Genomic DNA, 15,099 nt, shown 5'->3' with positions numbered 1-15,099 from the left:
AGATTATGCGTTTAGCATTAACTAAGTCATGTGATTGTGCGAATACATACTTGTATACAAACAAACAAACATAAAGACGTAAAAACATGAAAACCTTTTTTGATTTGCAACAGCATGATGCTTCGCAAAGGCATAGCCCGGTCAGATAATTCACAAATCCATGTGTCTACTGCCATCTAGTGAATGAAATGGGTGGTGATTATTAACGTGATAAGAAACTGGTGGTGTTCACTGGAACAAGTTCATTTTGATTTAAATACAACACAACGAACACGTTCATTTTGATCCCCTTTTATTGAAAAGCTTAACCCCAAAACATTTTGTTTGAAAAAATCATGCATAAAAATACGATGAGCTTCAGTCTTGTCTCTGCAGCAAAACAACAGAGCTATGCACCCTTTCACACCCTATGTTCAACCTTCCGTATGTAGCCTACTAACATACGCTGTAAGTGGCTCCGACAAACACAACAACAATGTAGAAAATTGTACATTTGCAAACGTTTCAACAACTGTTCAGTTGTTCACTTTGGTTAATCCTTACTGTTTTGTTTTTAGGGGAGAAAACAAGACTCCTGAAAACATGAACAGGAAAACTAGAGGCCAAAGGTGCACGCGGGAGGCGATGGCACACGTGCTATTCTCCTGTTGTTACTTTGTTACAAATAAATGATTGGCTCTACAGTTTGCGCACCGTATGATAAAGCTTAGATTCATGCATTGCTGCCTATACAAACTAATTACATCTACCATACCAAAACATCTGTGAGGGTATAGCGGAAAATACTGCCGTGATAACAAATGATTCACCTAAAACTATTATACCGTAGACTACAGATGTCATGGCATTGGATCCTATAGGATCAGCGAAAACAGCATGAACCAGCCTAAAGGGCTATTGCACTTAACCCAAATCTTGCATATTTCAGGTAAAGCTTTGAGGGACAGTGAACTCACATTTCATGCACAACAGGCAACAGGCTATGTACAGTACAAACTCAAATAAGCACACAGAAACTAAAATAAGCACACAGAAACTAAAATAAGCACACAGAAACAGCATTTTGCCAGTGTAAATACCCCACATCCATCCTCCCCTGCCCATGATTGTCACTTTTGAACAAAATATATCGAATTGTAACAACATTTTGTATTATTAGGGTTTATCCAAACACAAATAGATTAACAAGTTGTTTTTGATAAACATGAAATAAAAAATAAGCATCTGGTCCATTAGAAACTGTTGTAAAATAACAAAAAAAATAAAACATTGAGCAAATTATCCTGAGCACCAAATGTTCCTGTCTTTCTCAGAGGAGGTCAGGGGCGAACAAGCTAGAACGTTACATTTTGGTGCAATGCTGCGATGACAGCAGTCAGGCATGTGGATTGCGTTCAAGAGCTTGTTCCTCGCACATTTCCTTACAGTTATTACTATATGATCCATCATTTGGAACACCAATTTCCCGACAAGGACTGAATATAAAGTTAAATTAATATTAAACTTAATATACATTTTTCATATAAGATATTGGTTACAGTGTTGGCATTTCAGCAAGAAGACAGGTCCAGAACTAGCCACTCATAAAAGGCTGTTGAATATCCGGACAGTATTTGTACTAAGTGACATCACTAGCGGATCATTTCAGTGTTATACTTTTCGTAACAAGAAACAAACATAAAATCTATTTTTCAGTTGTTTTCGGTTATGGCCTTTCCCCCACTGGTTGTTCAAACAACATGCAACTACTTATCTACAACAAATACAATCTAGCTTCATATGAAGCTTTAAGGAAGCACTTCAGTTTTGATTGCCTTTTTAAAAATCTGCTTTTTTTTTGCTGCTGGCACATATTTGACTGTAGCGGGATCCCTGAAAACATGTCCACTTGTTAAGTGGCTGTCAACTAAAGCAGTCTGAGGAAGCCCTGGTAAAACTAGGGAAACACTTCAGTTGAGATCCTTAAACAAAAACCTCTTCTAGCACTTAGATGAACTATACAAACCTGACAATGACAGTCTTAAGCCAACCACTTTCCTCAGAAGCAACTTCACACACAACTACGCTTCATCTCGACAAACAGACACTTTTCTGACAACCAAACCGTCGACACAGTTCCACGAGACACCCTCAATCCAAGTGTTTCCCTAATCCGACACCCAGGACTTCCCTTAGCCTCCTGTGTTTCCCTTATAGACCCAAGATTTTCGCTTTCCTCCAGGAGTGAGCTGGAGCGGGGGTAGTGAGGATCACGCCTGTAGGGGGTGACGTTGAGCCTGAGCGTCTGTGGTCCTCAGGGAGCCAAAGGCCCTGGGAGGAGAAGCCTGGAGGAGGGGTGTCAGGACACCCCAACCAGGAGGGCCACGGAGCTCATGGAGGGGTCCGGGGTTCTCTCCTGGGGAGGGGAGGAAGAGGGGGGAGGGAGGGGAGGAAGAGGGGGGAGGGAGGGGAGGAAGAGGGGAGGGGAGGGGAGGAAGAGGGGGGAGGGAGGGGAGGAAGAGGGGGGAGGGAGGGGAGGAAGAGGGGGGAGGGAGGGGAGGAAGAGGGGGAGGGGAGGGGAGGAAGAGGGGGGAGGGGAGGAAGAGGGGGGAGGGAGGGGAGGAAGAGGGAGAGGGGAGGGGAGGAAGAGGGGGAAGGAGGGGAGGAAGAGGGGGGAGGGAGGGGAGGAAGAGGGGGAAGGAGGGGAGGAAGAGGGGGGAGGGAGGGGAGGAAGAAGGGAGAGAGAGGGGGGAGGGGGCGAGGGACGGGACACACAGGTTATCCTCAACTCTATTTCAGATACAGTTTTCTTACCGTATCTGTGTGTCGTAATGCCTTTTCATTTGTTATTTATTTACACTTGTGCACACCCATGCACACACACACACACACACACACACACACACACACACACACACACACAGGACAGGGGTGCAGCAGAGGCTGTTTTCTACTTTTCAGTCTTAGATTATTATTACATATCTGCTGCACTCATCAGCTAAGCTTACGCAGGGCTGAATCCATGAAAGATGGAATGAGGAGACGCATGCAATACCATTTGCTGCCACTGGAGGGCCTGTTTCTACTGTATCCTGGGGTGTTTGCTGGGGTATTAGCTAAATGCTGGGGCATTAGGTATTCGCTGGGGTATTAGGCTTTTCTGATGAGAGGCAGACAGGGGAAAATGGGTGCTGATCCATGCACTGGCACACTCAACCAGGAGTCGTACCTTTACCCGCCCAAGGACGCGCAGAAAAGGAGGAGGGAGGAGGAAGGGAGGAGGGGAGGCCAAGGGAGGCTAACTTGAGTTCGTTCTCCTGAGAGATCTCATCAGGAATGTGTGAGAACAGAGGAGAGAGGGAGGGGTAGGGAGAGAAGATTGGGTAAGAGAAAGGGGAGAGGAACTGGACTTTCAAAGGACATCTGGGGATTGCTACTTTGCTCATGAAAGTATTGTAACTGATTCTGGTTCTCGGCCTCTAAACCATTGTCTGGACAGAATATGTGTTTCAGGCTTGACTCATTTTTACAGGGTGAAGGAAATGTGATTAGAAACATCTTGAAAGGTCAGAGAACTTGAGAACATGTCAGACCTGGAGGAAAGTGTGACCTCACCTGTAAGTTAGTCTTGGCTTTCTTCAAGACATCCCGTGTTCTTGACACTGCGAAACGAGTTCGACAAATTAGCATCATTTTGTTGCGTCATGCTTCACTCAACCGCACAAGCAAACACACAAAAGAGAGAGAGAGATGATGAAAGAAGGAGAAAGAAAGACAGAGAGAGAACAGACTGTACTAAACAGAATGAGGAGGAAAGAGAAGAGAGAGGAGGAAGGGGAGGTAGAAGGGGAAGGAGGGGGTGAGAAGAGGTGAGAGGGAGGAGGGAAGGAGGAGAGAGGAGGGGAGGAGGAGGTGAGAGGAGGGAAGAGGAGGAGGAGAGAGGTGAGAGGAGGGGAGGATGAGGTGAGAGGAGGGAAAAGGAGGAAGAGAGAGGAGAGAGGAGGGGAGGATGAGGTGAGAGGACGGAAGAGGAGGAGGAGAGAGGTGAGAGGAGGGGAGAGGGGGAAGAGAGAGGTGAGAGGAGGGAAGAGGAGGAGGTGAGAGTCACTCACACTGGCTGACGATGAAGTGCTCCATGCTGTCTTTGGTGCGGTTGGAGCTCTTCAGTCTGTCCATGGCGTCCCTCAGAGCCGCCTCCTGCTCCGAGACCGTCGCACGCAGACTGCTCATCTCCTCTCTCAGAGCCTGCTCCTAAAGACACACACACACACACATACAGACACACACAGAGGACATGACAACAAAGCTCACTTAAACGTTATGGAAATATTAGCAGACACGCAAACACACATTAGGTCATCTAAACCAATCATTCAGCAGAACCAGACGTGGTGCTGACCTTCTTGGTGCTAGGCCCGGGTCCCTCCCTGCTGGGCAAGGCTGCCCTCCAGAACATTCTGAGCAGGGAGCTGGCCTCCTCCAGAATCTGCCGCAGGGTCTTAGTGCTAGCCTGCAGGTCCCTCAAAGAGCCTGTGTCCACTGACTAAAAGGGTGAAAATCACAAGAAGAAACATTTAAAGCACAAAAACATAAACAATCACACCGTCAAATGATTTCTGGGCAATATGGCAGAAGAAAATCCAGTACAAAGAATATTAAAAAATGAACAAATAAATTAAAACTAGAACTCCAGATTCCTTTATCCTCCACCTGACCCCTGACCTTGTCGAGGCTGAGCTCCAGCAGGGCCTGGCTGGCGGATGAGGACCGGAGGGTGGTCTCCAGCTGGCGGATGAGAACGCAGCCCTCCAGAAGCTGCTGCTGCAGAGCAGAGAAGTCGTCCACGTGGCCCACCATGTGGCGGCCGCTACGGCTGGAGAACGAGCCGTCCGGAGCCTGGCCCGCCGAACCAGCCTCTGGGGGACAGGCACCGGGGGAACGGTGAGAAGGGTTCTCATGTGTGTGTCATTGTGTCTGTCTGTGTTTGTGTGTGTGTAGGTCTTCACCATTGTCAGTAGCCTCCTCTGGTCTCAGAGGGGGGGAGAGGGGGGAGGTGGGGCTGAAGAGGCCGATGTCTCTGACCGGGGGAGAGGCCAGTGTCTCTGTGATGGAGGGAAGAAGGGAGGGGAAGAAAAACAATCAGCCCAGCTCGCTTATCAGACGCGCAAACTGTGGTGGCACACTAGGGACCGCATTTCCCAGAATCCCTCACCGAGGGAGAGCATGCGCCTGGCGTGGCCTCCCTGACCCGGCCTGCCACTCAGCTGCTGCTCCAACTGGACCTGGAGGTCGCGTGGGTCAAAGGTCACGGACTCGGCCGAGCGAGAGGTCTTCCCTGGGGGTCCAGGGGGCGTGGCCCTGGGGAGGGCGTCCCCTCGGTGGTTTGCGTTGAGCTGTCGCTGGAGGGACTGGGCCAGGCCACGCCCCTCGCACAGCTGCTGCTGCTGCAGGGTCACCTCCTCCTGGAGCCTTCACAAACACAACAGACACACACACTGGTAAAACACACACAGTTATGTACACTCACACACGCACATGCCCACACACATGCCCACACACACACACACCCTACCTGTTGATGGTCTCTTGGTTGCCGAGTCGTTCCTGTTTCAGCTGGGTGATCTCCTGGCTCTGAGTCTGGGCGTGGCTCTGCAGTCTCCTGCATTGCTCCGCCCACCTCTCGGCCTCTAGCTCCACCTCCTTCAGTCGGGCCCGTCCTATCAGCACTGCCCCACGCAGATGCTCCGCCTCCTTACTCCCCTCTGTGGACGGGGATGAGAAGAGAAGGATGGACTCGTGCACCAGCGCAGAAACATCCAGACATAAGTAAGTATCCACTCAGAAAGTATGAGAATGTTAGGAGATACAGGCTGTGAGTAGGAGTGTGTATGAGTAGAGTTCTGTCCTGTTTAAGATTGTTGTTTGAGTGGCGTGTTTAGGATGTGTTTGTGTGGCGTGTTGAGGATGTGTTTGTGTGGCGTGTTGAGGATGTGTTTGTGTGGCGTGTTGAGGATGTGTTTGTGTGGCGTGTTGAGGATGTGTTTGTGTGGCGTGTTGAGGACGTGTTTGTGTGGCGTGTTGAGGACGTGTTTGTGTGGCATGTTTAGGATGTGTTTGTGTGGCATGTTTAGGATGTGTTTGTGTGGCGTGTTCGCAGTACCTCTGCTGGCCTGTTTGAGCTGGCCTTGGAGACTGAGGTTGTCATCCTTCAGAGCTCGGATCTCATTGGACAGCTGGCCGACAGAGTCCAATCCTTGGATGTAGATGTTGGTGGGAGCACCTGGGGGGAGGAGGAGGTGTGAGGAGGAGGAGGTGTGAGGAGGGAGGAGGAGATGTGAGGAGGGAGGAGATGTGAGGAGGAGGAGGAGATGTGAGGAGGGAGGAGGTGTGAGGAGGGAGGAGGAGAGGAAGCGAATGAAAAGGTGGAAGAGAATGAAGGGGAGGAGGACAAAAGATGTCTTCAGTAATCCTGAGATTGTGAAGAGCTGGCCTGGGTGATCTGATCTCACGAGACCCAGGTGAAGTATTCAGCTCAGTGTGAAGGTGGTGGTAGATCGTACCGTTCTCCCTGGTAGCGGTGGCCAGCCTCTCCTCCAGCTGCTGGCGGAGACGGTCGTTGGTCTGGATGGAGTCCTCCAGACGCTGACGCAGGTTACGAATCTCTCTCAGGTGCTCTTTCATCAGCTCCGAGCCTGCAGACACACACACACACACACAAAGTCAAACACTCTTCGGGATAACACATATATTATGAATCGTATGTGTGTATGAGGTCCCTGTTGTCACGGTACCTGTATGGCTGTTTCCTGATTGGTACCCGGAAGACCCCGACGACACGTCAACCCCGACTCTCTCTCTCGGCGGCGCCCCGTAGGTCGTCTCCCACAATGCACTGCTCTCCAGCAGGCTGGGCCCTGGCTTCGTGGCTGGGCTGGCGTTCAGACCGGCGTTCAGACCGGCGTGGGCGCCACCGAGGTGGGCGGGGTGGTAGGGAGGGTAAGACAGGGGCAGGAAGCCGGTGGGGTCGGCCTGGGCGTTGTGTAGTGTTGGAGGGAAGCCTTGGAAAGCCTTGGTCTGGGGCATGGAATACCCTGGAACAGGAACAGGAAACATGAACATATGAAAGCTGCATTGGCCAGCTGCTCATGGCTGTCTGATGGCAGTGACGGACGTCCAATCAGTGACATTCAGATCTTAGACGAGGGAAAAGAGCATGCCAGAGAGAGAGAGAAAGTAGGGTGAATCAGAGGCAGAGAGAGAGAGAAAGAGAGAGAGAGAGAAAGTAGGGTGAATCAGAGGCAGAGAGAGCGAGAGAGAGAGAGAGAGAGAGAGAGAGAGAAAGTAGGGTGAATCAGAGGCAGAGAGAGAGAGAGAGAGAGAGAGAGAGAGAGAGAGAGACAGAGAGAGAGAGAGAGAGAGAGAGAGAGAGAGAGAGAGAGAGAGAGAGAGAGAGAGAGAGAGAGAAAGTAGGAGGAATACGAGGCAGAGAGAGAGAGAAAGAGAGAGAGAAAGAGAGAGAGAGAGAGAGAGAGAGAGAGAGAGAGAGAGAGAGAGAAAAAGAGACAGAGAAAGTAGGATGAATACGAGGCAGAGAAAGAGAGAGAGAGAGAGAGCTGTGATCGGGCAATGATCCATTTGAAATCTGAGCTTCTCAAAACAATGGAGTTAATAGTGAACACCACGCATGGACAGACAGACAGACGGGATAGAAGAAGTGAAGCAGTAGATGTTCTGTAGGGTCAGGAGAGGGGGACGGGATGGATCAAAGAAAAGGAGAGGAGGGTAATTAGTGCTCTTCAGATTAGCCTGCCACAGGCCATGATTTAAAGCCCATCAACCCTCGCTCAATTACACTCGGCCCTCTCTTTCTCTCTCTCTCATCCTCCTCTCCTTCTCATCCATGCTTTCTCTCTCTCCCCATCTATCTTTCTCTTTCCTCCCTTCTCTCTCTCTCCCTCATCACGCACACACACGTGTACCGCATTACACACACTCATGTACCGCTTCACTGGCCTTGATCACGTGACTCACACGATGGATTACAGGCTTTGGCCATTATTTTGGCACTCGTAGCTATTGTGAAAAGTTAATCATTTGAAAACGTGACTAAGAAATGAGTTTGTCACTCCATGCAGTGCACACACACACACACACACGCGTCGGAACGCACGCTCTGAGTCTCCCAGCTGCCTCTGCAGCATCTGCAACTCCTGGTGCACCTCTGCCATGGAGAAGGCCCCCAGGCCGCTGCCATGGTAACGGGGCCTCAGGGTGGCAGTGTGGGGGTCAAAGGTCAGGGCGGCCCTCGAGGTGGGGGGGCGGGGGCGGTAAGGGGACTGCGGGGGGACAGGGAGGAGACTGGGAGCTGGCCCAGAGAGCAGGCCTGGAGAGATGGAGGAACAGAGAGAGGAGGAGGATGATGGAAGGGTGTTGAAGACAGGATGGAACGAGGGAAACACAGGTCACATGACCTGGGGGAACTGAGACAAGGAGAGAGACAGAACAGGTATAACATTTGCAAAGAGAGAGAGGGATGAAATCAAGGGAAAGTACAAAGAAACGCTTGTTGATATCCTGATGGACACGATCAGACAATGACTCAACCGTTCTACCGGAGCCATGGGCTGTTTAACGTAACATAACCAGCCCTCCCCTCGTCCCCGCTACCTGGCAGGCCCTGCATGTCCGCTGGGCTGTGCGGAGGGCAATGCATGCTGGGAGGGCAGATGGAGTGCGGGTCGTGGGATAAGGCGGGGGATGGAGGGATGGAGGGCTGGTGTGACGCCGAGGCACGGAGAGAGAGAAAATCTGCAAAGAAACAAGGGATGGGGAGGGATGGATGGATGGATGGATGGATGGATGGATGGAAGGATGGATGGATGGAAGGATGGATGGAAGGATGGATGGAAGGATGGATGGAAGGATGGATGGAACGACAGCAGCTGAGTGTAATATACATTTGAGGATTTGCGTGAATTTGGATCGTGAACTTCAGGGCATGGAAGGGTTTGTCTCTCAGTGTGTATGTGTGTGTGTGTGTGTGTGTATGTGTGTGTGTGTGTTACCTGCGCTCGCTCTGGACGAGCGTGCCTTTTCCTGGCCGTACTCGCTGGCCGCGTCCATCTCGGAGCACAGCTCCAGGTCCTCGTTGGTGGAGCCCTGTTCGTCCGACACGAAGGAGATGCGGTCTGATTGGTCGGTGGTCTCCGAGAGGGCGTGACTGCTGCAAGGCGTGTCGGAGCGAGGCTGACTCTGGAGTTTGGTCCGGAGGGATTCTATCACTTTATCCTTTTGCTGGAGTTCTTCACTTAGCCTACACACATAGAGAGAGACACGATCAATGACCTTTTCCTTCTTCCAAACCCCCTTACTCAGCCCCAAACTCACACGCACATAAGGAACCTTTTTTCGATGTCACTGATGAGGCACCGCTGCTCTGCCTTGTGGAAAACAACTCTAATAACCAGCCAATAACAACAAGCCAATAATCTCCCCGCCACGCAACACGAGTCAGCGGTATTGGCTGCGACACCGGGGGAAACCAACTGATGCACAGAAGCGAGGGGGGAAGCCAACTGATGCACAGAAGCGCGTGTAAGCCTTTACTCAGGCTGTCCTGTTCAGAGACAAAAGAGGCTTGGTGTTGTGATCCCAGAGCAGAAGCTGCTTACAGCCTCACTGTGGCAGAACAGCAGAGACAGATGAACACACACACGCACACACACACACACACACACACACACACATGGACATACACAAACACACAGGCTTGCTGTGAAAGGTTGCTGTTGTGAAGAGCAACACATGAGGCATTGAAAACAGTCTGGCAACACACAGACCCACAATGTCTGTGAGCCCGAACACATGTTCACATCTACGTACACTCACATATGGTATACACACAAACACACACACACACAAAATCAATGACAGAGGCTACACACACAGCCCAGCCAGATTGTCCCTCTCAGCTGAATTAATTAATAGTGGATGATAGCTTCCGAATGCTAGGACGAAGGTCGCCAGACTAAACCAATTCCCGGCTGATCACACACAGTCACAGACACACACTTATACAAACACACATACACCCCCTCCCCCCTCCCCCTCCCCCTCCCCCTCCCCCTCTCCCTCTCCCTCTCCCTCTCCCTCTCCCTCTCCCTCTCTCTCTCCCTCTCTCCCTCTCTCTCTCTCTCTCTCTCTCTCTCTCTCTCTGTCTCTCTCTGTCTCTCTGTCTCTCTCCTTACTTCTCCAGTTGTGTGAGCAGAGCTCTCCTCTCTCTGTCCATGTGCTTCTTCAGCAGGACCAGCTCCCTCTCCTGCCCCCGGCACTCCCACAAGGAGAAGGAGAAGAGCGAGTCTCTGTACAGAGGGCTGCTCTTCGACAGCATACCCTTCCACAGGGGAGCCATGGGTCCCCCGCTCGTCCGGCTTGCCTGCCCCAGCAAAGGCCTCCCTCCCTGGGCTAGAGCTCTGGCATCCTGGGCCCTCCCCTCCACCGCCTGGTTCTCCGGGAGCTCCCGGGACAAACCGTCCTCTTCAGGGGCCGTCACCGTGGCAACACCTCTCAGCCGGGGTTCCACAGTCACCGGGCAACGCTCATTAGCTTAATACCGAGGTTGTGATCCTGGCTCGCGGGGAGTGGGGCGGAGAGGGGGAGCGACAGAAGGATGGAGGAGGGGGGTTGACAGTCCAGTCCCCAGTAATCAGGTGAAATGCAGGTTAAATCCCTAGATTAGACCGTGAGGTTGATCTTTTGGGTCTCCCCTGTGAGTGAGTGTGTGTGTGTGTGTGCGTGTGAGTGTGTGTGAGTGTGTGTGTGTGTGAGTGTGTGTGCGTTTGTGTGTGTGTGTGTGTGTGTGAGTGTGTGTGTGCGTTTGTGTGTGTGTGTGTGTGTGTGAGTGTGTGTGTGTGTGTGTGTGAGTGTGTGTGTGTGTGTATTCACCCTCAGAAGGAGTCCCAAAGAAAGCCTCAAAGTTCTCCCTGTTTCTGAAGATATAGTGAAACTATGTCACGGATGATTTAACCTCCAATTTCAGATCCCTGTTCTGGAGACGCCTCGTTGAACCCAGGGTGAGCGCTCAGCGCTCCAGAAACAGGAGGACAGGAGATGGCAAAGAGGGCAGTGAGGGGACTTGAAAAGGATTTGCATCCATCCGTTCTCCATAAAACAATATTCCCAATCTTTTCTTCTGTGCAGTCGTGAAGGTTAGTCAATGGAGGGTGGCGGGGGGAGGAATCCAGCTGGGTTTTTTTAGAAAAGCCTGAGAGAAATGGTTTCCCTTGTCAAGATCCAGGCTTGTGAAGTGCACTCCTGGTGACCCGGACACAGCCTCACGTTTTCACTAGCTGGTGCTGCTGGGGTGTAGTAATCCTCTCCTGGCCGCGTGCTGCTCCACTCTCTCTCTGTCATGTTCCTACTGCAGCCTGGACGGGCTGAGGACTGGAGCTACACCACACTGTGGAGCTGCTGGGAGGCAGAGTGACGCTCTGTGCTGCCCTCCATCCCGCCCCCTTCTCTCTCTCTCTCTCTCTCTGTCTGTCTCTCTCTCTCTCTCTCTCTCTCTCTCTCTCTCTCTCTCTCTCTCTCTCTCTCTCTCTCTCTCTCTCTCTCTCTCTGTCTCTCTCTCTCTCTCTCTCTGTCTCTCTCTACAGTAGCTGCTCCTGACCTATTTCCCTCTCCCGCGAGGTCTTAATATCTTAACCTGATTAGTGTTCATGTTAACACTCTGCTCTGAGCCTGGAGGCCAGAGCAAGAGCCTCACAGAGCAGTCACACACACAGGCAACCTTTCTCACATGGAACACACTATCAAATGTAACTTAACTTCATTATGTACCCACGTATACATGCACACGCAGAGGCAAGAGAAGAAAATCAATACAGATCTGATGGGTCAGTACTGGCTCAGCCTGAATGAGACGACTGGCACTAAAACATGTTTAAGTCCTTTACATCTGGCTGGCCATCTGTGTGGGACTACTGCAGGGCTCCCCCTCCCTCCCCCTCCCTCTCCCTCTCTCTCCCTCTCTTTCCCTCTCTTTCCTCTCTCTCTCTCTCTCTCTCTCTCTCTCTCTCCTCTCTCTCTCTCCCTCTCTCTCTCTACCCCCTCTCCCTGCACCCCCACACAAACACACACACAATCTCGGTCAACCCCCCCCCCCCCCCCAACTCCCCCAGGGCGGTCTGTGTCTGCTGCCACGGCGATGAGAAGGACGGCAGAGGGAGGGCAAGAGGGGTTCGACCAATCACGTCTCTTTCATCCTGATTACACTGCCAGCAGCGCTGCTTTGTAATGCGATGACATCACGGTGACATCACAGTGACATCACCCAGCTAGCCCCTGACTCACACAGTACCGGGAACGCAACATATCCATCCAACACACGTCTAACATTAGACCACAGAACATACCATTAACCCGAGGAGCGAAACAGAGAATTTGTTGCGACAGAGTTTCACCCATCCACAGCAGCCCCACCAGAGAGGGCTCTGTGATGGTGTTGTGACGCTTCCACCTGCTCCCTGCCCGGCCTGTCATCGATCTCTTCAGCCTGACAGACCCCAGCAGCGTACTGAGTTAACGACTGTCACTGATCACTCTCTACCCCCTCCAGGGATCACACATGAAACAGACACTGTTCAATACTTTCCAACGGCTGAAATCTGATGGGTGCAGTGATTCAGTTCTCTCACACACACACACACACACACACACACAAACAAACATCTAGGATGTAAATTAGGACTGACCGAATGGCTATCAGCTCAGGACTGGTTTTATCAGTAGAAAGCTCTGGATGATCTCCTTTAGGGCAAAAACAAACAACAATAATAAATATCCATTCTATCCCCCTTACATAACATCAAAGATTCCATTACAAGACAAGCATTCATTGTTGATTTGTACGCTTTATGTAGCACATATCCACGTGTCTTTGTACATGACAAGATATATGAGCACATCGTAATGTGTTAAGCGTGGCTGTGTCTTCCGGGCGTGTGTGTGTGTGCATCTGCGTGAGTGTGTGTGTGTGTATGCATCTGTGTGTGTGTGTATGAATCTGTGTGTGTGTGCATCTGCATGTGTGTGTGTATGCATCTGTGTGTGTGTGTGTTGTGTGTGTGCATCTGCGCGCGTGTGTGTGCGTGCCACTCACGCCCGCTGATCTTGGTGCCCACCCTCTGCGCCAGGGCGGAGCTCTGGGCCAGCTGCTCCCTGAAGCTCTGCCCCATGTAGTAGTCTATGTCGTTGGCTCTCAGCAGCTCCTCGAAGGCCTTGGTGGTGTCGCCCAGGTGCTGAGTCAGGATGTGACACACGGCGAGGCCCTCCCGCACGCGCTGCCGAAGGGCGGACAGCTCACGGGCCTGGGCCTGGATCAGGGTGTCAAACTTCCTACGAGGGGTCAGGGGGTCAGGGAGAGAGGGAGGGGGGAGAGGGGGAGAGAGAGAGAGGGAGAGAGAGAGAGGGAGAGAGAGAGAGGGAGAGAGAGAGAGGGAGAGAGAGAGAGAGAGAGAGAGAGAGAGAGAGAGAGAGAGAGAGAGAGAGGGAGAGAGAGAGAGGGAGAGAGAGAGAGGGAGAGAGAGGGAGAGAGAGAGAGAGAGAGAGAGAGAGAGAGAGAGAGAGAGAGAGAGAGAGAGAGGGAGAGAGAGAGAGATGAATGAGTGAAGGACAAGAGAAGGAGGGGGAGAAAAGAGAGAGAAGGATAAGGGAGGGGAGAGAGAGGGGGGAGAAAGAGAGGGATGAGAGAGTGTGAGGGAGGGATGAGAGAGAGAAAGAGAAAGAAGGCGGGAGAGGAAGAAATATTGGAGCATTAGCTACATTGACAGTTTAACCAAAAGTCACGTATAATTTTGACGTGGATCATTTATCCTGTATTCGGGCCGTGAGTCAACATGAGTTCAGGGATCTGGAGTTATTTCTGTGCTTGCTGCTGACTGGTGATGAGCTGGGTCAAGGCTAGACCAGATGCACCGGCTATTCCACAGCCTCATCATCCATCTAACCCAAATCATGACACAGCACCGCTTCCAAACCCTCTCCCCCAGGGCGAAGGCACGCAAGGACATCGATGTGTCAGAGGGGGGCGTCTGCCCCGCCTGTCCTCCAGCACCCTCTCTGTCCGGTCGGTGTAGTGACTCTCCCTTACCCTCCCCCCCTGCCGCAGCCCCGCCCTGCGCCCCCAAAGCCCCCCTCCCCCCATGGCCTCTCTCTGACTGGCAATCTGGAGCAGTGCGCTTCACATGGATACACAGGAGAATGGAGGGGGTCGTTTTCTGTACCAGAGACACTCCAACTCTCGGCTGCAACTGTTTCATATCCTGTCATGTATTTGATCACGTTTAAAATTTGATAGTTCGATCGTTCGACACTGAAAATGTTCTTGCAGCTTGCGCTGACGTTCGCCAATCGCGTCAGGCAAGAACAATCAAGCGCCAGACAAGGGATCGCCATCGTTTCTGATGGTACTCGGTCGGTTAAAAGTAAAGACATGCAGGGGTCGCTATAGCGATGCCAACCTACCGGGCCTTGCCCTCCTGTGGGACCTCCAGGGGGCCTTGGCCCTTCCTCAGCTGGTCCTCCAGGGCGCCCACCCGAGTCAGTAGCTCCTGCAGGTCCCTGTCTGGGCCAGGGTGTCGAGGGGAGGGCCCCACGCCTCCGTCGGAGGACTGCCAGCCCTCGTCCTCCTCCGGCCCGCTCTGGGAGGGCGAGGCCTGGGTTCCCCAGTTGACCCTGCGGGGGGTGGAGGCTCCGACCTGGCTGGAGGCGGTGGAGGCGGAGAGCAGGCGGTTGTGGAGGCCCCTGACGGCCGTCTGGGAGCGTGCGAGCTGGGAGCGGAGGTCTTCCACCACCCTCTGGAGGGACGACACGTCCTCGCCCGCTCGCGCCGCTTTCCCGTGATGCGCCGGGGCGGGCCACCACTGGGAACCGCACTCGAGAGAGGTGCACATCTCCAGGTCGTCAAACTCTAAGAGAGAGAGAGAGAGAGACAGAGAGAGAGAGAGAGGTAGAGAGAGAGACAGAGAGAGAGAGAGAGAGAGAGAGAGAGAGAGAGGGGGGGGGGTCAGGAGGGGGCGGTGGAACACTAGTCAGACAAAGGATCCACACACCAACTCCTAA

The 15,099-nt window shown here is 52.3% G+C and overlaps 1 protein-coding gene across 7 annotated transcripts in view; it reads right to left on the bottom strand.

Annotated features, from left to right (window-relative positions):
• Positions 1–275: 275 nt before the first annotated feature.
• Positions 276–15,099, bottom strand: part of pde4dip (phosphodiesterase 4D interacting protein) — a 57,499-nt gene continuing 42,675 nt past the window's right edge. For 3 of the 7 annotated variants that reach the window (XM_084692661.1, XM_084692662.1, XM_084692656.1), the window contains 18 exons: positions 14,503–14,947; positions 13,139–13,374; positions 12,732–12,786; positions 9,045–9,292; positions 8,647–8,787; positions 8,150–8,362; positions 6,771–7,070; positions 6,540–6,671; positions 6,140–6,259; positions 5,552–5,741; positions 5,192–5,448; positions 4,986–5,081; positions 4,702–4,895; positions 4,379–4,522; positions 4,092–4,230; positions 3,595–3,641; positions 3,209–3,296; positions 276–2,395 (listed from right to left, as the gene is read on the bottom strand). In XM_084692661.1, the coding sequence (XP_084548787.1) occupies positions 2,250–2,395; positions 3,209–3,296; positions 3,595–3,641; positions 4,092–4,230; positions 4,379–4,522; positions 4,702–4,895; positions 4,986–5,081; positions 5,192–5,448; positions 5,552–5,741; positions 6,140–6,259; positions 6,540–6,671; positions 6,771–7,070; positions 8,150–8,362; positions 8,647–8,787; positions 9,045–9,292; positions 12,732–12,786; positions 13,139–13,374; positions 14,503–14,947 (3,191 nt within the window). In that variant the 3' untranslated portion in view covers positions 276–2,249. The remainder of the gene's footprint in view (positions 2,396–3,208; positions 3,297–3,594; positions 3,642–4,091; positions 4,231–4,378; positions 4,523–4,701; positions 4,896–4,985; positions 5,082–5,191; positions 5,449–5,551; positions 5,742–6,139; positions 6,260–6,539; positions 6,672–6,770; positions 7,071–8,149; positions 8,363–8,646; positions 8,788–9,044; positions 9,293–12,731; positions 12,787–13,138; positions 13,375–14,502; positions 14,948–15,099) is intronic. The other 4 variants (XM_084692658.1, XM_084692659.1, XM_084692657.1 and 1 more) reach the window with 4 other exon arrangements.

This window comes from Hypomesus nipponensis, chromosome 26 (assembly GCF_054491055.1).
Source record: "Hypomesus nipponensis isolate SF chromosome 26, ASM5449105v1, whole genome shotgun sequence".
Classification (NCBI taxonomy): domain Eukaryota; kingdom Metazoa; phylum Chordata; class Actinopteri; order Osmeriformes; family Osmeridae; genus Hypomesus; species Hypomesus nipponensis.
Note: the sequence above shows the minus strand (reverse complement) of the source record. Positions and strands in the feature narration are given on the sequence as shown.